Raw genomic sequence first — 24,165 nt, 5'->3', positions numbered from 1 at the left:
GTTGTCGCAATGGAAACTATATAAACAAGGATGAGATGAAGCTAACCGGGGCACTACTTCGAAGCATATAGAAAACCGGATCTGTCGATGCTGATTTTACGTTGAATCTGAAAGAACTGAAGTAACCTTGCAGTAAAACGCACCTTACGCGCATACGTGCTTAGATGTCAATTTAAACTAAAGTATCGTAACTTCGCGTTGGTTATGCTACGTGTTGTTGTCATCAACGTATTCCATGTAGTTGCGTACAAAAACGTTTTTTGCATTCACCATGTACATCAATATTGCGAATGATTCTGATCATAAAACAGAATTTATCATAACTATTAATACCAAAATAATCCATAACCACGATAGTTACATAGGCTCTAGTACGATAACGTTCACTTTGAACGACAGTGTGCGCATTGCTCGCTTCTTACTCAAGGTGCCATTACCTAGGCCATTCAAAAGGGGATACCACACTGCGCAATAGAACTTTTTATTGATCTATGATGAGTTCTCTAGTCATAGTCTCGTCTCTTCCTAGACAAAAAAAATATCGTTTTAGCGTTGTTGAATGACTGATTCCTTCAGACAAAATCATTAGTGACTCATTCTACACTACTTAGTGAGGTATATGGGCCAACGCCACGGGAGTCTTCAGTTGATACTTTCTAGAAAATGAATGGGTTATAGTGAACCCGTTTCAACTACATAATAATAGTAATAATAATTTTCAAACTACTCCGAGCCTAAAGTTCCTCAGATGCAAAGAAAAGCAAAAAAAGACTAATCATTGGTATTTATCTTATTACACAATTGACAATTCATTTTTCCTGTAAAAAAACAGTCGTCGATTTCCGTATTAAAATGTAGTTGTAATGATAAAAAATGGCTTTTTGAGCCATTTTGATGAATTTTTAAAAATTTTAATTCTAACATCTATTGTAGATCTTCTGATCCGTCTCAAAAAATTGTTTCACAATTTTTTGGGAAGCTGTGTAACCACTGGATAGGCTATCGATTTTAGGAAAAAAATAGGTTTTTGATCTTCGCAGGGGTTCGTCCAGCGCTAAGGGATTGGTTAATATCTCATTTACGCCCAAGTTGCAAAGAAGACATCGTTTCCCACCTGTCTGACACGGGTCTGTTGCCTTGTTCCAGAAAGAATGACTTCTCTCGTCTAAAACCTATTGATGCTCCGAATCTTGAAGATGCTCCGACAGAACAGTTTGTGGTGCTCTGGTACTAAGCTTTGTTCTAATATTTATTCTGTTTATTCCGTCTTAAGGCTATTAAGCTAAATGTTATATTCAAAACGTGGCTGAGCTTGTCGAAATGATTTATTGTCACTTTTCTGATGTCTTTATTATTTTACTACCACAAGTAGTAAGCGGTCTAAACCAAATAAAGAACATGGCTCATTTTCATTTTTCATCATCATTATAATCGTATATTTATTACTTACTCATCTCCACTTATCATTGTTCCTTTTTTTTTTTATTAAAATTATTGTTCAATGTGTAATAAAGACTACACGCGTGTATTCACTCAGTTGCTCGTTCAACCGCTATCACAATGATCGTCACGTTTAAAAATGTACAATCATCACCTTAAAACATCACTAGTATCATGATTATCATTTTCGGTAACTTTAGTTATTTTTCTCTTAATTTATTTTCACTCTACGGACGTCTGCATTGTCACTGCATTGCTATTTGCTTATCTGGCACGCCGTAATGTATACATTACGGAATAAACTGTTCGAGGTCTGTGCCGCCTTCGAAGAACCTGCTGTCATCGACGACTTCAACATGCAAGCAACAACAAGCACATTTCTCGTCCAGAGCATTTAGGTCCAATTAAATAGACAGAGGTTATTTCTTAATACTAACAGCGAAATGTCTTCCCAGTCGTGAATCAGACAACGCGCTTTTTTCATGACCCTTTCTTTGTTTCGCCGCTAAAATCACTGGTTGTCGTATTGAATTCCTCATAGTTCTTTAGGTTACTGTTATAGCTATCTAAAGCGTTTTTAGGCTTGTTTCTGTTTAGCTCTACGTTAATACACCTTATATAGTATCTAAATAATTATTTTCCCGCTCTCTTGCTTTTTCTCTCTTTGGTGATCTTTTTCTCTCGTCAAATGGAGAACATATGAAAATCATTGGGCAGACGATTTTTTATTTTTACTCGCTTTTATTTTCTGTCACTTAGGAGCTTTCGAGAACATTATCTGTTATTTGTAGAGCTAGTAGACAGGTACGAAGTAACTCCCTCCTTTTGCATCTGAATATACATTTGAAAGCTACTGTGGAAAAGGGCATAAGGACAATGTAAGAATGATAGTTTTTTTTTAGCAGCACGAATGTTTAAAGTGTACTTCTGGTAACGAAAGAGGTTTATCCTCGTTGTTTCACACAGTAGTTTAAAAACGTTATACTGTCGACCAGTTGATGGGCCTATAGATACGTAATAATTCATTCGTTTGACAGGATCGAGAAGCAGAAATTTCAAAAAAATCAACTGTAATCCGAATTTTAAACTACCCTGTGCTCCTACGTCTTTCCACCTGTCGATAACTTCTTGAGTTTTTCTACCCGGCTTTTCGCTTTCCTCCCGTAAAAAGCTTGTTTGCTCAAAACATCACACAAATATCTATTAAACCACATCCAACCCATATTACTTTCACCGGAGAGTGATACCTGAGTAGCTTTAACACTAACTTGATTCGCTTAACGTCTAAACGTTCCAGTATAATGTCCTTCTCGAGTATATCTTCCCCTCGCTTGCTGTCGTTGTCTTCTGTCCAATAAATATTTTAAAATTCGTTCAGATATTGATTACAGCTTCCTATGGCCTGACTCCGCTACACGCCCGAATCCGTAGTACCCACATTTCTTGGCATGAACCTTCCTATATATTTTTTATTATATATTTCTATATAGCATCTGTCTCGACTACTGGTTACATTTATAACTTAATGAATGAAAATGTTCACGATTATTCTGTCTTTGTTTTCTCTGATATCCATCATCACTTAAGGAACAAGGTAGTTTCTTCATAGGTAAAATCATATACTAGTGACTGCTAATAATTATAGTCTTATAATAATAAAGATTATAGCATCTACTGTCCTCGTTAGGATAACATACTTGTATTATTTGACTAATCTTATCAAAATATGTTATTTGTTTTTCCTTTCCTCCGCTCATCGAGGTCCGTTGCTTTGATCCCTTTTATATATATATATATATATATATATATTTTCTATTCAATGTATGAACTGTTTATCGTTTTTGTCCTAACCACTCACAGCGCTTATCCAAATGTAAGCAATTTGAACTAACGTAAATAAATCACTGCAAAATTAACCGCATCATCAGGTCTCCAAGGGCAGCTGGATAGAAATGTCACTCCTATGCGTATCTGTCTGTATTTTTCATGGGTGTGTAGAAGTGTGACTAACTGTTCAATATTTGGGTGCGTATTAAGTGCAAGGAGCTTTTTTGTTCTACCGATAAGTAGCGACTTTTTAGGTGTTGAAAGGGTTCTTGTCACTGTTTCTCTCTCTCTCTCACACTCGGATCGTGTACATGATGTAAGCCACCATTTCATCATTTCAGTGTTTCTAGTCATAGCAAAGCTGATACATGGGACAGTCGCTTCTTTAGTGTGGTCGGTGTTAGCCTGTTGGCATTCAAGTTGTACGAGGTATTAATATAATAACAAAATATAGTATGAAATCATTATTACTTGTCTACGTATCACATACTTTTCACCCATGGGCCTAAAAGGGGTTGGCGCTTCTACAATGTCGTTGTCAGTTCTATCTCTTCCAAGTAGAGAAGCGAAAATTTCACATAAAAAGCCACGGTTAAATTGCTCTAAAGAGGAATAGACGGGCAAAAGGCCATTTTATTTCAGATATTTTTCGACCCGAAAATCAGCTCAATAAGTGGTTACGTTGCGCTGTCAAACTTCAATGTATTTGGAGCCGAACGACGATCGCGGGTCCTCACGTGGAACCTGAGTCAGGTAGAACCTGAGATCGACCCTGTGAGTTCGTTTCGACATCTTCGACTGCCTAATCCACATACTTTCACAGCTAACTCAACATCTCATCGAGCAATGAATATTTCAGTAAAAGTTACTGCGGGTAATAATGGAACTTGGACGATACACATTTTGCATAGAGAAGCCACCCTTTTTTGACCTCTGGAAGATTGAGATCTATTTAGAATAGACTCACGAACTCTACTAGTCAGGATTAAACCAAAATGCAAGAATAACACAGATTAGCACAAACACATCAGCACTCATAAGCGCTGTAGTGTCTAATCAAAACTACGTATTGCCACCATTTATCTATAGCCTCGTTTTTCGAGCTGATGCAATTCTACGAAGCAATACTCCTTTTTCACATCGTTTCATCAGTGACGACCAGATGATCACCAGTGAAAAGACCCCGAACATCTGCAATACAAAGATATCGAAATCACATAAGTTCGTCACTCATTCATTCATAAGCATAACTGGATGTTTGGGTGTCTCCTGGGTGATGTCATGAGGGAGGGTCTCAATGGTCTGCTAGTGCTAGTTCTGTAGTAATGTCGATACTTCGTTTTCAGTTTGTCTCTTACGCGTCTTTCTCCTTCCAGTTAATTTCCTTGTTGACGGGCGCTGTCCTTCCGATTGGAGCGAGAGGCCATTGTCTCGAATCTTTTTGCTTTCTCCCTCATTTATCTAGTACGTGATGACCTTCGGGGTGTTCCCGAGTTCGTCGCATTGTCCCATACTAAGCCGGCTCATAGCCATTTCGGTTATTCCGTGATAGTGGACGAATGCCGCAGCTATCACTAGAATATGGAATAGTTGATGGCTGTGAAACTGCAAACAGCGAAACACGAACAAACGATATTTGCCATTATTGAGATGTGTTAATTACTGTTGAGCGCGAAATTACTACCGTAAGAAGAGATTTTCTATTGAGCAAGATCTGAAGGGGCACGAAACAGACACAGAAATTAAGACAGTGGACTATATATGTCAGTTACACGGCTTTCACGACTGAGCGTAGATACAAACCAGAATGTCACACTTTCCTGGGAACCATCTCTCAGGAACACGTAGGGCGTACAGTGCTGCGCCAAGAATATAGAGGAAGGCCATTAGGCAAAGCCAGCCGAACGAGGCGTGCGAAAACGCTGAAATTAAGCCTTTCGAGTAGATATAGTGCACAGCAGGAATCACGCCGCTCAATCCGAAGCCCGTGAACACGCCTACAATAACGACATAGATAAGCAAAATACAGTAGGTGACAAACGCTCGATGTGAAAGTGTAACTGCGTTCTGAGAGAAAAGCAAAATCGTTTTGTTTTTATTGTTAAATATACATGGTTTTTAATCGGTTGCGGTTATCGTAGCGTATCCTATTTTGTTGTTAAACAATAGTCGCCGTCGTCTGTTGATCGAGTCAAGTTATTTGGAATCTATGCGTGCTTATAATGTGTACATGTCTTTACGATATCTACGAAGTTCTTTATGTGTAGTCATTTCAGTCTGATACCATAAATGCGTATAAGGTCATGTTAAAAAAAAGTTAAAAATAGCTAGGAGATGGAACAAATAGCTTCAGTCATTGAAAGTTAGTCGTCATTTATTGAACGTCACGCCATATGGGTTCTATTAATATAAACCTAGAGAAAAGTGTAGTCTGGGTGGAAGCTTGCGTGACGTCTAAAGAATCTATACTGCAGATATTTGTTCCCAGCTCTTTTCTACGTGGTTACTCTCGGCTTTGTGTTGCTGATGGAATATTTGACAATCTCCAGCAGTTGCTAACTGAACAGGAATATGTGAACGTTATTTTACGTAAAAACGCACTCAAGCACGCTAAAATTAAATGCTAGAAAAATGAACAATTGAACTAATTCTGTTCTCTAATCTAACTGATGAGGTTCTCGCTTGTCCTACACTAAAGGTTCGTGCGATTGCTAAACAGAAAGGATAGTATCTGGCACCGGTCTAGCTGTGCTAATAGAAAAAAAAGGCGCCCAGGACGGATTAATAATAACTTTCGTGTTAGAATCAAATAAACGGAAGAACGCCGACTTTGGCTACGAGGACCCAATCGGCCCCACTCACAATACCTTTTCAATAGCCATTTCTATCATTTCGCATCTAAATAATCAACCATCTCACGCCACCCTCTCTACGCCGTTACCTCTTAAGAACAATCCTGCGTGACTTAATCCGTAACAGAACGACAATCAGCAATAATAGAAATATTAACAGCTATAATATAGACAACACACCAACGCGCAGCGGTCGGTATTTAGGAGTGCCGAATTTGTCCCATAATGACACGACAACGGCAGTGATTCCGAGAACGATGACGACGCTTAGGTAGACGAGCTTCGGCTGGAACGAGCAGTAAAAACCATAATAGAGCCACGGCACGAATGATCCGATGATTAGCAGCGCAATGCCACAGTAGTCAAATCTGAAATAAACGCAAAGCCGATGTACAAATAGGTTAAGCAATTGATGGCGCACGTTCTAGATTCATTGCATCGACTTGGGGATCGTGGCAAATATATATAGCTCATGCAAATAAGCACACGCAAATAAAATCGTCTTTCTATCTAGCTAACATCATAGCAGATGATCTGTGATTTAGCCAATCATTTTTCGAAGAATATGGCCCAAATTATTTGATCATATAAAAATTTCAGGATTTTGGCAGTAGTAGGCTTTCTAGACTACTTTAAGCCACGTCAGATGAAAGCATTGTCAACATGTTTTTATTCATGTTTAGTTATTAATCTGAATGTATAGTTCGAATAGCAGTGTCTAGATCAATTGTTTTTGACATAGAAACATTTCAGAAAAACAATGCACGACCTTATTTTTTCCTCCTCTACCAGTTCAACCTAGACGTACAAAAACCGTCGATTGAATAGTCTTTTTAGATCTGTAGTTAACATATGTTTAGAATGATCAGCCATCTTACCAAATGACCGAGTCGTTTTAGCGTGCACCCCTGTTACAGTTACCTCGAGGACATTTAATAAGACACCGACTGAATTAACAATTCAGTTCACCTAAATGCGCAAGATGTTTCGATACATCTTTTTTTCACTATTTATCTCTCGCGTTCACCGTTCGATCTTCCTTTGTATGCTCTTCCGATCGATATAATCGCGATCAAATATTTCGGGACACAGACACGACTTACAAACATAGCTGTCGAAAACAGTGGTAGCATTAGCAGGTCAACTAGTTCTCGTAGACATCATCGGGGACCGTAGCACAAGGGGACAAGGGTTCGGTATATGCACACAAACTCGCTGTCATCGAAAACATTTTGTAGAGGCGTGAGCCTGTTTTGAGTCGTGTCGCGCCATACCCTGTTGTTGAGACAACCAACTGAGTGTGCCGACTAGCAATAAGATTACAGATGAAATAAGGATTGGTTACAATACATGGTCCATGAGCCATTAACCGATTGTCGATGGTATCGCGCGACTTCGCCCCTCGATGAAGCCGATCAGGCACATAACTGGGAACTTTACCGTTCACGTAGTGAAGCTGAACCTGATATTATTTATGAAAGAGATAAAGGTAGATTTAAACGAGGGAGTCACAAGGAGAGTAGTTATGATAAAAACGACTAACCAATGTAGTAGTAACCAAAGGTAACCAATGTAGACAAGAGCCGAACCTAGATGTAACTGTGTGATGTTATCATAAACCGACTTGTATGTACTTGATGGAAGTTCAATAGTGCACATGCATAATCTGACAGCGCCTTAAGATCATACGCTGGTCAAATGTAAATATATGATTGATATTGATTATTGAACAAGATTGATCATATGTAGAACATTTTATAGTTTGATTTGACGCCTGTATGCGCAGAATTATGAATCGAACTGGTAGCTTTCACTAATCATCCCTCTGTAACGTTAATGAACCGTCTTTAGGCCGTGTCTGAGAGATACATATACTTACAATACCTGCCTGAATGTTTTAGATTTTCACTCTGCATCCAGTTATGTTCGATAATACCGCCAAAAAACCTTAAGATTTTCACCATACAGGGTACAAAGAATTTTTTTAGAGCTAGCTGCCAATTACGGCTATAAGAATCAAGGGCTTCACCAAAACCAAACGTTGAGGTTACGAGCCCCGCACATCATCCTATCTGGAACATCAGTTCTATTAGAATTGCTTATGCTTAGTAGAAAAAGTCAGTGATTTTGTTTCATGGTGCGGATGCGAAATTTACCACTATTGCGTGCCATTCCGCCAATTAGAGTATTATCCATTGCTTGAGCGAGTCTGCGATTGATAAAATCTAACCAAACAGAGTGTATGCATTATATTGTCGAAGATGAAAATTGCGCCGTCTCTGACTGCACACCTTTGACAATTAACAAACTTGCGGCTAGTGTGTTTATAATCAAGCGTATTAGCTACCTGATAAAATGATTTCGAAAATGTAAACATTATTATGACATTAGCAAACGTAATGACTAGGTACGATGTGTGGGACTTTTGACTAAATAATTATTACTTACAAGCTTTGATATCGACATTCCAATTCCTTAATTTCGTAACAAACCCGTGCTCTTTTAAGAACAAAGTTTCTGCGGCATCAACTTTAGTTAAGTGGTTGCGGCTAACAAAAACCCACTCGACTAATTCGGAATTTCATGCCAATTGAATCACCTTGGTCTTGCACATACTACCACAACTAAAACGATATAAATTGGGTTTGGAAATAGCGGATTAAAACTGGACTCATCTATGAATTCAATGTAATTAATAAATGAGAAACTATATAAAATCTATCACTTTTTCCTTGCTAGCTGCACTTACTTTGAAAAAAGTTTTCCAACTTGTTCGGAATGACAGGATACCGTGTGGTACGCAAAGCTCATGCCCATGCAGAGGATCGCACCCGTAAAAAATGTTGCAAATACCAGTTTTTCCTAAAAATGTAAGCAGTCAACAGGTTATCCAACAATATACCTCGAGTACTTTTTAACTGGTGCCTTATATTTTTGATTTCTACTGTGCCAGATGTCCATCCTTTGCATAATCAAGACCAAAGGACAAATGTTATCATAAAAATCACTGTGCGTGTTTAGTCATGTTTTTAATTAAACGCTGATTAAATGCTAAACGAGTAAAACACATAATAATTATCTCTCAGTGTACTAGAACGCTCTAGCGGTGGACAATTCTCTATTTTAATGCATTTCTTAGCATAAATATTGCATGTCTAGTTGGCCGCTGCTAACAAAATACAGAACGATACTTCTATGATTCCTATCACGTATTGAAGACCTCTGCACACTATAGACATTTTCCTACGAATCAATAATCATTCGCCATTAATCTAATGTTTGGACACCAGCTTGCATACGCGCACGAACAAAATACAACCCAATTTATATGGGAGCAGAGGGAAAATTGTCAGCCCGTCGCCCTTTACAGCATTATCATTCCACACACCTGCCATTGTAGATAATCCGAGGGCTGTGCTAGGAAGTAGATGGCAATGCCAAGAAACCACAAACAGCCCAGTAGATGTGTCCAAATGTTTCCAGTCTCTGTGTGAATTCGAAAGATGGAGCGGAAACAGGCCGAGAACGACGGAAGGGGTGGACGGTGACCTCGATGCAGGAAGTCATTATCCTGTAGCCACTGAGGCAGCGAGCTAAAGTGGCACACCTTCCAAGCCTCTTCCAATACCTGAAATAATGGTGAAATGAGATAAACATCGGTGAAAAGGCTATTGGATGCAACTTTTAGTGTTATATTAGCAAATACCTAACAAAGAAGTCATTCGACGAATAAAATAGCATAGCAAAAAAACTTTTTGTGCTCCAAAGTTGAAAGTTTACATCCCGCCAGAGGAAAACTGCTGTTGAATAATGTTCTTAAAAAATGCACATTGACTACGTTTTACAAGCATACGTATTTTATTTTATACATTGCGTATGCTAATCAGATTTTAAAGAAGTATATTGTCGCATTTTCGAAAATAACAAAAATAAATAAAAATAATTTTCTTTTTAAATCAAAATTTGCGGACCCAGCAAAACTAAACAGAGGAGTTAATAACTGATTAAACAGTAAATCTATAGAAGTATAGAAAAAAAACACACATTTTTTAAGTATATCTTCAAAGCTTAGCGGGCTACCGTCTGAATTCTAATCAACCAATTTGAAACTCCTTGAGTGGTACTTGATTCCCCTGATACGTAAAATTGGAAGCGTTTCTGCGGGCTGGTATATAGCCAATAAAAAGGTTAAGCGTGTTATCGAACGCTTATTTTACAAAGGAGGCAATACCTTACTATAGTGTACCAGCAGAAATAGAAACGGCCTCTCAGCCGTCGCACGCATACTTATTTGTCAAATAAAGATCATTAAATTATTGTAGATGTATGGAAGCATGTTATAGGTAATTAATGACTGCCGGGTAAAATAGGCCTATCTCAATGCAAATGTAGTATATTATGATATAACCAAGATCTGAGGCGAATTGACCTCTTGTACCTTAAGTACGAGCTGTTCAGCCTGCTCCGCTTCGTCAAGAACCTTTCGCATGAGTTGTTCGGCCTGCTCGGCTGCACGCTGCGGGAGGTTCAAGCCATCGACATCCGACGACGAGACAATGTCATCCGAGTCCAGGTTAGTATCATCGTCTGCAAAATAAAATGAAAATAATAAAATTTATAGAGAAACCAGATTCAAACAAAGACTAACGATGTACCGTTATGTAGGGAATTGCGCTTGTTTGGAGCTTTTTTGGGGCTAGACTTATAGTGAGACTGGTTGGATTATAGGCTTTACCCATAGCCTTCAAACATCAGGCAGAAGGTTGTTAGAATATCTGACATATAGTAAGTAAATCATATCTTTAAATGGCGCATTCACTTTGGTTCCCACAAATGTCCCTCGGATTTTGTAAAGTTCTGTAATTACGATATAAGTAAAGCTTATTTAAAACTAATATCAGTAGTGGTTGGTATTTTAATAACGGTATGAGTAAAAAAAATTAGAGAATTCGATAACACTGATGTGAATTAACCACTAAAATTGAATATATAAGCACGACTGAAGGTATGCTAAGTGTTTTTACACGCTGTTTCCGTTTGTTTCGAGTATATAAGGTGAAATTGAATCGCCAAGCCAATTTTACAAAGTTCGTTTTTTGCAAGCGTCTGCAGTAAAACCTGAAATCCACCAAATGTCTTTTATCTGAGTTAATAAACCATAAATTCATTGTTATGTGCAAAGTAGACTTGGCTAAGGATTCTATCTGTCCATAGTACCCAAAATTACGACCTGAAGAGTAAGCTTTCTTTTTTTACGAAGCCTAACAAACGATAAACAGCCCGCTAAATATGTACTGCAAATAATCTCGAACACCATGAAGAATGTAAAAACGTCACCGCCAGTATAATTACCCGTGGTCAAGGTTAAGTAGTAGCGACCACAATGCTCCTAGAGATATCTTCTTGCTCGTGTTGGTTTCCCTTTTTGCATTCATTACTGTCAATACCAAACGTTCCATCATTATTAGCACCTCTTCGCGCGTAATATTTCGACTCGGGCATCGCTATATAGCAACATTTACATGCACCCTTAATCTGTGGACCACTACAGTCCTGTGTGTTAGGTCAAGGGCGGCAATGCTACACTACGAGATGTTGCAAATAATACGTACCAGAAGCATCTTCCTGTGGCGTTCCAGGTGGCGCGAACACGTGCGGATCCGACAAACAGCTTACTGTGTCGTCAAACATGCCAAGGTCAGCATCGAGATCATTGTTTAGCACCGTAATACAACGTCTTCGGATCTCCATGTCGTCACTGCTGTTTCGGCGGTACGTTGAAGAAGACTCTAGCACCGCTGATGAAGTTCCTTCTCGGCTCGGCAGTGACATGATGATGCAAGTAACGGAGAGAATTTTTTGAGTTTTGCTTTTGTGTGGAGGAATGAGGAACGTAGTAACGCTGACCTCTGTTTCGGGCCCAGAATGAAATGTTGGCCAGGGTTGCTGCGAAGAATTAACTAGTTTTAATTAACAACGTAAGAACACGTTGAAGTGAAGTGTTACATGGGCCGTCACATCTTGGGTTGTCCTTTAAGATGCAAACTGTGAAAGAAATGAAAAAACAGTGAAGTAAAATGTTAGACTAAGGTGGTTGAAAACAGTCCCCAGTATTATGTAAATTACCTAGATAAGTTGTTCGCCAGGCTGTATGTGGCCGAACTTGTCCAATAGAATCCGGCTAAGTTCCACAAATTAGCTCAATATTGGCACTCAGTTCAAATGTGTTCAATCTGAATTCACAGCTGTATATACAAAATACGTTGGTTATTGCTTCCATAATTTGCTTTAGCTTTTTACCAACAGTGCTCTTATATGATGGTGGCAAATATAATTATAATTAGAGCCCAGCTTCTCATATTACGTAATTCTCATGAAAACAACGGGATTGCACTGAATTCATTTACAGAACCTTCCTTGCTAAAATTAATAAAGCCGTACTTGATTTCTCAAGCAACAGTAACAGGCAAATTGAGATAGCCGCCTATCACCTAGGCGTTAATATGCTACTGTCACACGTCCGAAGTAACTTATTCAGTAAGCTTGCGGCACGATTTAGTATAATGCAAGTCTCAGTGAAATGGGTGTTATACGGCGATACGCAAAAGGTAACTTATTTTTTCTGCCAACTAAATCGTCGCGGTCGATCCATAGGATTTCGAGCAAGCCGACCACACAAAACACAACCTTGAAAAGCTTAGCCTATCAATTATACAACTCCCATTAATTCAAAGAAATCAATCGCAGCGTGTTATATTCTCAGGTTGAAGCATGACTGGCATCTTAATTAGTTGAGTCTTGATACTAGTACTGAAGTAGCGCTACTAACAGTATAATGCAAGCATTTATATACCATCGTATCATGCTAACTGAAAGTCAATGTGACCAGAAACGATTTTCAGCAGAAAAAAATAGGCTTCATTTTTTTGGTGCCTATTTAAGTTTTCTTCCATCATCATATATGTTCCTTTAAAAAGAATTTATGCTAGAATGTCACGTATGTAGTTGTAGAGTAAAAAGCATTATTGAGCTTTAATAGACAAAAAAAATCGAATTTACGTCTTTCACAACAACGTAACTATGGGTGCCTTACAGGATGATTTCGTTCTTTTATTGTTTGTACCTAAGTTTGCCTTGATTAGCCTTTCTGATTAAGGTCGACGATAAATCCTTGCCATTTGCTTCTGAAGCTTTGCGATTATTATGTTATCGATTAGATGAAACGTCACAGATGTAGTCAGGTCGACTAGATCTGCTATGTAAGAAAACGACAAAAAGTTACGCCGTTGATTCCAAGCGGAACAACAGTAATGAACGCATTGTCTATAACCTGTACAAGGGCCAGGCAAAATCTAGACTCGTATTTCTCCGAGCGCTACAGACCATTCTGTAATTTCCGAATGAGCCAGCTGGCGATTTAGTTGTAGATTAAATTATTTGTACGATATCAGGGCCCGTACTTACAGCGTCCCCTCGTAAGATAACGCAGCAGATCTCGCCTTGTATGAAGTCTTATTGCGCTTTGCTTAGTAGGGACGTGTGCCCTTAATACGGAAGGCCCTTCATGAATGGTCGCGATATACGTCATTGGTATTTGATTTGTACGTGTGGTACCAGAATGGCAGTAACGAGAATCAAGTCTTAATTGATGTGACATAAGTAGGACCAACCTAATCAGACTAATAGCCTATTTACTTTGGAGACGAAGTTTGGAAGGGGCTGCCTATTTATTTGAAGACACTTCCTTTAAATAGTATTTAGTCGTAACGCGATGCGGGTGTTACATTTCATTTGCTACATCTGCACATTCGAAAATTGTGCGAAGTAATGGGTACAGGCATAACGTACCATTGTGCGAGCGATATACAGAGCACTCTGATGTTAAAAAACGCTTGAAAAAGTAGACATTGCATACACCCACAAACAGAAGCCTTCAAAACGCATTCACTTTCAACCACACTTAATTCTGATTGTTTTCCACTAGTAACCGATATAGAAAAAGGAACATAAGGTTTAAAACTGCTTGCTATAAGGCACTGCGTTGTCGAGCGAATCCGCAGACAAAAAAACGGTCAGCAAAATTATTGATCACGAATTGAAATACACGTGTAAAATCGAACCTCTTACAGTTCCGTTCCGCTCACCTGCTAAACATTTTCTGACAAATCTAATAGTTCCTCTTTTTTTCTCCCATCAAACCATCAATTGCCTCCTACTGAATTACAAATATTTGTTACGGTTACATGTGCCTGACAATTATTTGGGTCTCACCCAGTCAAGAACTCCGGACACTGGAGCACTAAATAGTCAATTCTACCCGTCCGCGCGCTCGATTCCTCTGCATCAGTTACTTGTCCGTCCCGTAGATACCCACAAGCCGATCGACAATTATCCTTTTCAACAAAACGTTGACTATCACCAGCAAAAAAAACAGCCTTTTCTGCCATAATATGTTGTTAATATCGAAGCAATTAGTCGCTCAACGAACATTTTTCGTGCTGGTTTATCCAAAAGGAGAAAGTTATTACTTGTACTAGACAACTGAGATAAAATTATTGAAATCGACGCTGTCGAGCAGTGAGTGTCAACAAGTTTAATAAAGTAATCATTTCTTCACTTATCAATCTTCACTTCAGTCATCACTGTGACAACAAAAAATGGCATAAGGAAGATGGTTTCGATGAAAAGAAATTTCAGCCCTTACTGAAAAAAAAAGCGATTTATCTATACAAAGGTATCCAATAGATACGATATGACCCGTAAGATTTTGTAACTCATAGCACAAAAATCATCGTACGTAGCTTACTTAACTCAGAACAGATAAAAACAAATAAACACAGAAAGAATAAATTTTACTACAACTGTAGTAGAGCCCCTAACTTATAAACCCACATGATGGGATTATTATTCCTAGATCGTATACTGACTTTACTACTAGCCAAAGAAGCCTTTCTGCAATATCGCTGTTTTTTTGACAACTTAGTCCATAATTTCATACCAGCCTCATGATGATATAATTTATTCTGACCGTCGGCAGACGACCATCAACCGAAGACATTAGGTTAACACCATTTGCTATACATGCTTAGGCACTTTATTAAATAAATGCTTTAGGTTTTCCGTGCGGAATCGCGTTATCATCATCACCATTATCGCATCAGCCGGCTGCTTTCCGCCAGAAATGAATCACGTCTACCTCTTAAACACACGCATTGCTTCGGTGCTATCGCTTACGGACCATTTTCCGACTGCGCACTGCTGAACTCGTATTCGTAGTACATCCTATGAGCATAATTTAAAACTTGGGATATTTTTTCGTATCTTATAATAAACTAAACTAGATTGAGTTCACAGCACGAACAAGAACAATAATAGCACTGCATGATATATAAGTCTAAATGTCATGTTTTGCATAGAAGTACAGCACATCTTTCTAACCTAACATAATCTTACACAGTTAATTTATTCATATCGTCCGTCCGGCACTCGATTGAGCTCCGACTGCTTCAGGCGGTCCGAAATACTTTCCGCTAACTGAACCGAACAGACTGACGCAGCGGTTCTGTCTTTTAAGCGCAACTCCATTAGGCGTCTTTCCAACTTTCATCTAGCTAACCACACAGAATGGACGGATATGCGCGGACGGATATGTCAGACAGTATGCTCTTGCCAGCACGAGGTGGTAACTGCTGGATTAAACAACAAGTCCAAAGTCCGTAGATCGTATGACTAACAAGACGCACCTGACAGTATTGACAGTCTTCCTCGTCCGCTTGATGTTTTTCCTATCGCCTATAACAAAATAATACTGCCAGTATGTTCAGATCACAACAACAAGATTTTTATATCATAACAATCACACTCAGTCACATTCCACTTGACACGGGCAACGCAATCCATGCTGATCCAGCTGAGCTTTTCACCTTAACCACGCATACGCAATTAAAGGTATTTCCAACACGTGTTGGTATGGCCAGTCAATCATCTTCGGGCAACGTCACAAACAAAGCAAAACCGAACGAATTACAACACTTCCTAGAGCACAGTTTATTAATACAGCACATTTGTGCACAGTGTTCGTGGAGTCTCTTCAAAACTAAGTACTTGATGTCAAATTCGATTAACAGTTTTCGTCAAAATTGCTGTGTTTTCGATTAAAGTGGACGTTGCCCTGTGCCTTGATTCCCATCGAGTCCTCATCAAGTTGGGCCAACCATCTGCCGCTATTCCTGAGCCTTGTATCTTTTACTGTCTACCTATACCTAAGTTGGTGCACGCATGGGTGTCTGTGCTTGCGTGTTATGTGATGCATACTACTGATAACGCAATTGCTGCTCCTAGTTATCACAGTTTTTTTTTTTAATTTATTCCTGTGTTAGGCTGCGCTCCGTATCTATGATCGTGTATTCATTATCAATCAGTCCAGAGCATCAACCGCACTGAAGCATTTCTCAATAGACGCTTCTTTTCTTAGACTGCTTCGGACTCAAGTATATCTAGACAAATAACGGGCTTATCCTTTTCGGATAAACAAACATAATCGAGCATCGATACCGCTTTCAGTTGATCGTTCATGTGTAGGTTGTGTTAATTAATTCAACCGGATACAACGTCCCTATGACATTATTACACCCGCTTTCCTGAAACGGCAATAGTACAAACAGACAACTAGATGGCAGGAATTTCTTTGGTGGAATTGCGTATCAGCATTAAAGGGCACGCGACGCTGCTAAATAGCAGAGCCGTGCTGTTGCTAGGGGACTGACTAGAGCTTATTAGGTAATATTTCACCGTATCCGTGAGTCTGACAGAATAGCTAACGGCGGTTTCGAACGTAACACTAGAAGCGGTTCCACAATATTTCTCCATGAGACGCAGACGGCATCACGTCTCATATTAAAGGTGTGGCACATGAATTGGAACTGATGTGTCGCTTTGTTGACTTGCATGTTTGATCTTGGACGTTTCTAAAACTATCTAGACAAAGCCATACTACAAAGAATTTTTTACACTCCTTGCCAGTGTTACTCCTGACCACAATTTACCGTGAATAAAGCTTTGATCAAATACCTAAACCGCTTACTAGTAAATAAGCTCTGCAAATAAATTTTTCATAGTAACCGTGCATCAAGCGATATCGATAGATATAAACTAGTCATACTCAATCTGTGTCTCAGGTATGCCATGTGAGCAGGACTGGATTTCGGCCAGGGTCGAAGGTCTCAAAAAATTCAATGACTCAAGACGACTGAAATATTCGAAGAATACAAAAATTAGCTGCTGAAGCTTATCTGGATGACTCAATTGTCAAATTAAAGAAACGGCCGTTAATTTTGGTATGAAAAGAATCTATGTATATTAATAATGGCTTTTTGAGCCGTTTCGACGGATGCATTTTTAAGCCTTTTAAATCGAAAGCCGATTCAACAATTGAAATCTATTTGTACTGTAGAAATCTTTTGCGGGCTTTTCGAAAGTCGAATGAAAAGTGACAATCGTGTAAACCGTCGATTTCAGGTAAAAAAAAGGGTAAGGGATTCGTCCAGTACTAAGAGATTGAATAACAACTTATTTTCGCTCAAATTACGTAAATGACACGTTTTTTTTACCATGATGAGTTTGTTCTTCTGTTCACGAAACAATAGGTTTTATTGTAGTGCCACGAATGGCAGAAGAGCGCATGCCCATCACGAGGAACAGTTCATCAAAGTTTGTTCCGATTTAGGTATTCTTCCCGATTCAGATAGATGAAGAAATACAATACATATAAGCAGTTAGCGTTGGCTATTTATCGTTTATTCATGGTACGCAGCATCGATTTATCAGCAGCGATAGAAACATCAATCGAAGGTGCCAGCACAAATTGTATCAGAATGAAAAAATGTTTAAGTTCTGTGAAACGCACCGGTATGAAAGTTATGTTTGCAATCTTACGCTGCGTGATCTATAGGCAAAGTAACCGGCTGCTTATTATCTAGAACACATCAATCAGGGTTTACTACATTTGACTCGTAAAGATCGAGATCCGATGATCGAAAAGATTAGTTTTCCTTAATTTCCTATTACCCGGTTGTTCAGCCAGACAGACTGTTTATAGAATCTTATGGTCAACTTGATATGATTCTGGAACAATACATAGCTGCTCTGACGTTGTTGGCGTTACTTAAATTGCACTATATTCGATAAACCGACACTAATTAGCAAATCGTTGTCATTTATTCGCTTGTTGTTGCGAGAGAAAAGAAACGCAATTTGTTTGTTTTCATCACGACCAAAACAAATGTCATGCTTGGAAAGTTATCACTTCCTGGTTTGCAGTTAGCTGCATTACTCACCGATCCACTGATCATGAAGTAAGCTGACTTATTCGAGGTTTAAAAGGTGTCTACCTGGTGCGGACCACTTTACCACTTAACCACTGAGTGCTGTCTTTTTTAGCCAGTCACAGGCTCGTTTGCGGTTTCAATGAGGAAGACGCTTCAAATTGCCGCAAACCACTGAGGGGTAATCTTGTTTGACGATACCAACACCCCAAGTTCGTAGTCATTCACTGCTGCTAAGTATAAACATTCATACCGAGGCCCGCAATACATACGTCGATTGCTGCGTCGACAGGCCCGTAAGACGTAGGCAAAACAGAAATTGCAGTTTGTGGTCAAAGTGACTTTTAAGATTCCCTACATGAAAGTATATAAAAATTTTCATATAGGTGAATCGGGTTAGGAGACAGCGAGTCCCGTAATATCGGTTCCGCTTGTGGAGATATGTCAGGTGTAACCCGTGGTCGAGAGTAAATTTGACATTGATTCAGCTTTCATCTTCGCAATTTCATAACGCGGCAAGGGTCCATTACAGCTTCACCTGCAGCTGTTCGCCTACGTATTATACAGGCAAGCGTGGTTGCCGTCGGAATCCGTGACACAACGGAGAAACAACTTTTGACAAACATACGCACGTACTTAAACTCTCCTCCGAGGGTTTTCTCTATTTTCCACACAAATTATATTCGTGCAGTTTTTTGACCTCAACAGATAATACCGAATTTTTAGCGATAAACGTCTTTTCAATACAAGGCTTTAAACACGACTAAATTGACAGAAGATCGATCGTACCTATTTGCTGCCTGCCATGCACCTTGGCGCAATAAGTTCAGAAAGATCCATTTTGCGAAGACTGTGCAGGCAATAACAGCCACAGAGCCACGGCAAATCCACCTCACACAAACACGCAACACATACACACACAAGCGATTACAGTCGCTGCTAATGCCGTTACAATCCTTCGCCTTGTGGGAGCAGATTTGAACCGTGACGGTCAGGTACTCCTTGCTGCGAGCAACTACGAAAACAACAGCGTTCCACCTGCAAATCTCAACTGACTGCAATATAACGTAATTTCGTAAAGTGACCGCTGCCACCACAGCCTACGGTATATCAGATGTGTCCCGCACCACCTGATCACACACGTTCGCTCGGTGTCTCTTTGTAGTCTGCTGAACCTGCACTTGACTTCTCAAGCACATCGACGACTATGACGATAACCCCTGGCGCACACAGAGCCGTGGTGAGGAGTGCTGTGTGGATAACGAAGATCCCCGGAGCAGACGACAGACGGGTCCGCGAGAGATACCATTGAAAGCGGCCCTACGATGCGATCTCTCGCCTTCTGTTTCTGCCCGTCGTTGGCGCAAGCGAGGTGTATTGGCTCACACTGAGGCATCGACAGCTGGAGGCGCGAGGATGGGTCAAAACATTGCACTTTAAATGGACTACTGGTAGCGCTGCAGGTAAAAAGAGATCGAGAACGTTGAGCGAAACCATGGATGGATGTCGATACGTGTGTGGTACCACACAACAGTCGTAGTTGTGGTCATTACGGTCGATAAAACGGAAATGTAGACCAAAGTCACCAGGGGCAAATAGTCGGATTAAAACGATTAAGATGCTGCCGTTTGTACCGCCAAAATTGGAACAGGACGATGGTAAAATCGGGTGCTATTCAATTGAATAAGTTACTCTATTTCCAATTTATACAAAATACGCAAAGGCAATTCATGGTTATAGATGTATGTCTGCTATCCAAAAGGGACCATAGCATATGTGACTCAAGAATCACAAAAATGATTTACGCTTATTTCACACATAATACGAACTTACCTAAAAGAAGAGTCAAACAAATCTGTTTGACAAATCTTAACAAACCTGTTTGAGGTGTCAGAATATGCACTGAAGTTCAGCTGATTCTATACAACTGAGTACGTACAGTAACTTATTAAGCGGTATTTCTTATCGTATGTTTCACGTGCTCAACATAGTTTTTTAAAACTTAATATGACCAACAGTGGGCGAAAACTCCGCTTTTCATCACAGCAAATTTGGCGCGGACGGCTGTATTCGTTTTACACAAAGTAATTCGCTGTTATTTTGTTTGACGTGTGATTTTGGCCATCAACCAGAGAATATAGTGGCTATTTCGCTAGTAGCGAAGGCCTCTAACAATTATGAGGGTTGACCAAGGGTGTTACGATTCGCACTTTAGCTTTTAGGAACTACTTCGAACCGTTGACTCGGGCTGAAGTGCATGAAACAAAGTTTGGTTAATTTGGATTTGCATCTGGACCAGCACATGTCCTTAGCAGGAATATGCTAATCACTCCTCTATACTTAGGATCACAAGCATCGTACGGCCGTAGGCTGTCTATCCTAGTTAAATTCTTGACATTCGAAACGCAGTATGTTACGCATGCCCGTCAGAACGAAACCTTTGTCGTTATTGAGGTGTACTCATATCCAAAAAGTGCTCGTTTCCATGACAAATCTAGAATAATACAAAATCAATTTATATGAAAAAGTGGAATTAAAAAATATCCTGAACTTGCGCCGACTGTGATGCGTTTGCTGAAGAGAACTTCTTGAACTTAACTAGATTTTACAAGCAGTGACCAGTCCATCACATACAGAAAAAGGAAAATTTAAATGGAAAGCACAACATTTGCCTTAATTACCTATATTAGAACAAAGTATTGATATTCGTAACCTAACGACAACAGCGGATTTTTAAATTCGTATGTATACGGCTTGCCTTCGAAGCATTAGATTTCAAGACAGCATCCACGAGTGCTGAGTGTATCGCATAAGCGAGAGTATGCGCCCTTTTTTGTGTAGGCATAAAAACACCTCAATCGCGGTCTGCTCAGTTTACGTCAAAACATTTAGAATAATAGCTTTATTTTATTTTCTTCTTTTTCCAAATTTGTTACCAAAGTTCTTATGATGTCGCCCCAAACTCGCCCAAAGCGATATACACTATACAGTTTCCAATAAAATATATATTTTTTCCATAAAAATATATACTCGTTTGGCATCTACGTTATTTTCGTATATCGATCTTTTGATTCCTACATGTCTCTACGTATACTATGACGAATACTATGATAATAAACTGTCATTTTATTCTCAGACACTCCGAAAAATTTTCTATAAATTCAGATTGCAAGCTAAGCGACTAGCCAAACATACGGCACTGTTGAGTGGTATTTTAGCCTTATTGGCGAAAAAGAATTCCAGTAGTGGCGTTGGCTTTGACTGACTCGGTGAAGTGTAATAAAGATACTGATTAACTGGACACACGTTTAACGTGACTCAAAGTCAGGCGTACGTATTGACATAAACCACAACGTAGTGAAAGGACGACTGCATGAGAAAAAAGCACATGGTATGGCAGCCCATGTATGAGGAATTCTTTGGATTGATTACGGCGGTTTATTCAGGGCCGTGTCATGTCTAACTGGCCGTTCTTGGGCTCGTTTTAGTAATGCTGGACATAGAGTGCTTGCCTAAAATGCAGACACAGAATATATAGACGAGTTGGCATAAGGAAAATGATGAAACCTCAGAGGTATATGATCTGTGTTATTCAGACCGCTAGCCATCTTACCTGTCCTAGAGAAGAGCCCTCTGGCCCGTCCCTAAACTCCGGGTATGGGTTTTTTTCTTCGTGATCCACTACCAGATGGCTCGTTATGGGTTACAGAAGAACGTCACATTGGGGAAGGTCATAGCACGCGGCAAATTTGTGATCACTAACTCTACCCAGAACGACCGGACAGCTCTAGGTTACTATTTTGACTTGTTATTATGGCAACATCGTGGCTACTGAACGAAGCAGTCCTTATGGGAAGCTCCTATGGGACTATCCAATCAAAAAGGTTTGAAAAACGATTCAAGTTCTATGACGCTATAATAGGTAAAATGCAAGTTCCCGTACAATTAGAATCTCCCGTAATCAAATATCAGCCGCAGTTTGGATCATAGAGTGTCTGCTTGTTATTGTGTACGTGGCGTACACATGTTAAATGATTAAGGTATATTATAATTCCACAATGCCAAATGATTTACTGTACTATGTTTTGGTAGTGCGCGTTTGCTATAGGTGTTGATTTTATTTTTCACGATATTCTTGTGACCCGATTGATAACGGCACTTGTATTTTTGCGTATATACCTTTATGATTGCATCAATGTGAAGATAGCATTATCATCTACAATACGTATTTGTTCTTCAAAAATTCCTCTCTTTTTTTTTTTTACTAGAAGAAGAGATTTCAATCATGCAATTGGTGCCACTCAGTGGATAAGCGACCTATCTCAACTTAATGAGCAACAGTTCAAAATATTCGTGTTTAATGTGGTTATTATACATAATGTTTGATATCATTGAAAACAACCATTTAATTATCAATCTACTGATCGTATGCTGATTTTATTTCAAAGTATAATAAGAACTTACGGAAAACTCCAAGAAATGAGAGAAAAGTCTTTTAAATTACCCGCGCATTGCAACGCGGCGAAAGTTAGTGTTTACCTTTATTTTGCTGTCGTTTCGAAATCGAAACCAGTCGATCATTCTTTTCCGGTGGCCATCCGAACTTACGGTGTGAGTGTCTTAGATCCAGTGTAAGAATCCATTGAAATCAACTAATATATGCAGAAATTTCATGTCTATTATCAGTGATTAAAGTGCATGCTATTCGTCGAAGGTCTACAAGTCGAGGATTTGTGGAAAAGCCATAGCTTAAAATGGATTTGAATTTCCGAACGCCGCATCGAAATTAGGCCACATCGTCTGTTGTATCTTGTTTTGAATGTTACTTTATACATAATGATATAGTCAGTGTGAGTCACGTTCTCAACTGCCTGCTGTTATTATGAATATTTCAGAAATAGTAAGATGACCAAGCTTCGACCTGCCACTTCGCATAAAATCGTCAAGAAGAGGACGAAGCGTTTCATTCGTCATCAAAGTGATCGCTGTGGGCGTCTTTCAGTAAGTACAGAGCGTCAACGTCAAGAATATGGGCTTTGTATTCCTTCCAGAAAACGGTTTGCTTGCCACGTGAAGCTCTAATCAGAGCAAACAGGCTTGTTCATAATGGTTTGCTTACGTCTTTACCTTGTGCTTGTGCATAAAAGTTTCCAGGACAGTTGGACTGCCCATTCAATTTACCTAATTACCAAGCGTGTCGTAAATGGCCCACCTTCATATCTATTTATGCCCTTGACTATTAAAATAATAGAATATTTTAATTAACTGAATCTTATTTTCATTTCTTTCTCATTATTATAGAGCAAATGGCGGAAGCCTAAGGGTATCGACAACCGTGTTCGTAGACGTTTTAAAGGCCAGTATTTGATGCCCAACTGCGGTTATGGCTCGAATAAGAAGACCCGCCATATTCTGCCGAATGGTTTTCGTAGGGTAACAATCACCAATCTTAAGGAGCTTGAGATGCTCATGATGACCAACAAGCGTTACTGTGCCGAGATCGCTCACAAAGTCTGCGCTAAAAAGCGCAAGGAAATCGTCGAGCGCGCTCGTCAACTGTCGATCTTGGTGACGAACCGTCACGCCAAATTACGCCAGGAGGAGAACGAATAAACTAGGCATGCGGTACGAAACTATACGCCCGCCGAGTAGTATACTGCTCGGTGGGGTGTGGCAAGAGGCCGACGATGTAAAAAAATATGCGTAGTGTTTTCTTTTTATGG

At 39.5% G+C, this 24,165-nt stretch overlaps 2 protein-coding genes and 1 long non-coding RNA gene across 14 annotated transcripts; 2 read left to right on the top strand and 1 right to left on the bottom strand.

Moving 5' to 3' along the window:
- Nucleotides 1–1,406: 1,406 nt before the first annotated feature.
- LOC111269570 (adiponectin receptor protein) lies at nt 1,407–22,156 on the bottom strand. 11 transcript variants are annotated; one of them, XM_086972159.1, is made up of 12 exons: nt 18,455–19,721; nt 17,281–17,367; nt 16,674–16,759; nt 15,573–16,104; nt 11,732–12,164; nt 10,558–10,706; nt 9,508–9,747; nt 8,869–8,981; nt 6,300–6,487; nt 5,071–5,264; nt 4,626–4,872; nt 1,407–4,458 (listed from the first exon to the last, which is right to left on the bottom strand). In XM_086972159.1, the coding sequence occupies exons 5-11, from the start codon at nt 11,949–11,951 to the stop codon at nt 4,729–4,731; spliced, it is 1,248 nt and encodes a 415-aa protein (XP_086828285.1). In that variant the 5' UTR covers nt 11,952–12,164; nt 15,573–16,104; nt 16,674–16,759; nt 17,281–17,367; nt 18,455–19,721; the 3' UTR covers nt 1,407–4,458; nt 4,626–4,728. The 11 variants fall into 11 exon arrangements, with proteins under 11 accessions (XP_086828285.1, XP_086828288.1, XP_086828287.1 ...); XM_086972162.1 differs by having other exon boundaries at nt 15,573–15,911; XM_086972161.1 differs by lacking the exon at nt 18,455–19,721 and adding an exon at nt 22,056–22,156 and having other exon boundaries at nt 15,573–16,759.
- On the top strand, nt 21,154–22,325 carry LOC147752218 (uncharacterized). The gene is made up of 2 exons (XR_015314650.1): nt 21,154–21,772; nt 22,152–22,325. It is a non-coding gene; the product is annotated as an uncharacterized LOC147752218 (long non-coding RNA).
- A 659-nt stretch (nt 22,326–22,984) lies between these two features.
- On the top strand, nt 22,985–24,142 carry RpL32 (Ribosomal protein L32). 2 transcript variants are annotated; one of them, XM_086972157.1, is made up of 3 exons: nt 22,985–23,051; nt 23,338–23,443; nt 23,744–24,142. In XM_086972157.1, exons 2-3 carry the CDS (start codon nt 23,348–23,350, stop codon nt 24,053–24,055), a joined length of 408 nt encoding a protein of 135 aa, XP_086828283.1. In that variant the 5' UTR covers nt 22,985–23,051; nt 23,338–23,347; the 3' UTR covers nt 24,056–24,142. The 2 variants fall into 2 exon arrangements, with proteins under 2 accessions (XP_086828283.1, XP_022704993.1); XM_022849258.2 differs by having other exon boundaries at nt 22,998–23,073.
- The last annotated feature ends 23 nt before the right edge of the window (nt 24,143–24,165 follow it).

The sequence above is a fragment of the Varroa jacobsoni genome, unplaced genomic scaffold (genome assembly GCF_002532875.2).
Source record: "Varroa jacobsoni isolate VJ856 unplaced genomic scaffold, vjacob_1.0 scaffold_1398, whole genome shotgun sequence".
Classification (NCBI taxonomy): Eukaryota; Metazoa; Arthropoda; class Arachnida; order Mesostigmata; family Varroidae; genus Varroa; species Varroa jacobsoni.
This window is presented reverse-complemented; position numbering and strand designations above follow the sequence as displayed.

Excerpts from the sequence above, each read along its gene's own strand:
- RpL32 (XM_086972157.1), top strand. The coding sequence starts at position 23,348 with ATGACCAAGCTTCGACCTGCCACTTCGCATAAAATCGTCAAGAAGAGG. Across the intron at positions 23,444-23,743 it reads ATCGCTGTGGGCGTCTTTCA|AGCAAATGGCGGAAGCCTAA; the intron begins GTAAGTACAGAG and ends TCATTATTATAG.
- LOC111269570 (XM_086972161.1), bottom strand. The coding sequence starts at position 11,951 with ATGTCACTGCCGAGCCGAGAAGGAACTTCATCAGCGGTGCTAGAGTCT. Across the intron at positions 10,707-11,731 it reads GCCACAGGAAGATGCTTCTG|ACGATGATACTAACCTGGAC; the intron begins GTACGTATTATT and ends TTTATTTTGCAG. Across the intron at positions 4,873-5,070 it reads CAGGAAAGTGTGACATTCTG|TTTCACAGCCATCAACTATT; the intron begins GTTTGTATCTAC and ends CGCTGTTTGCAG.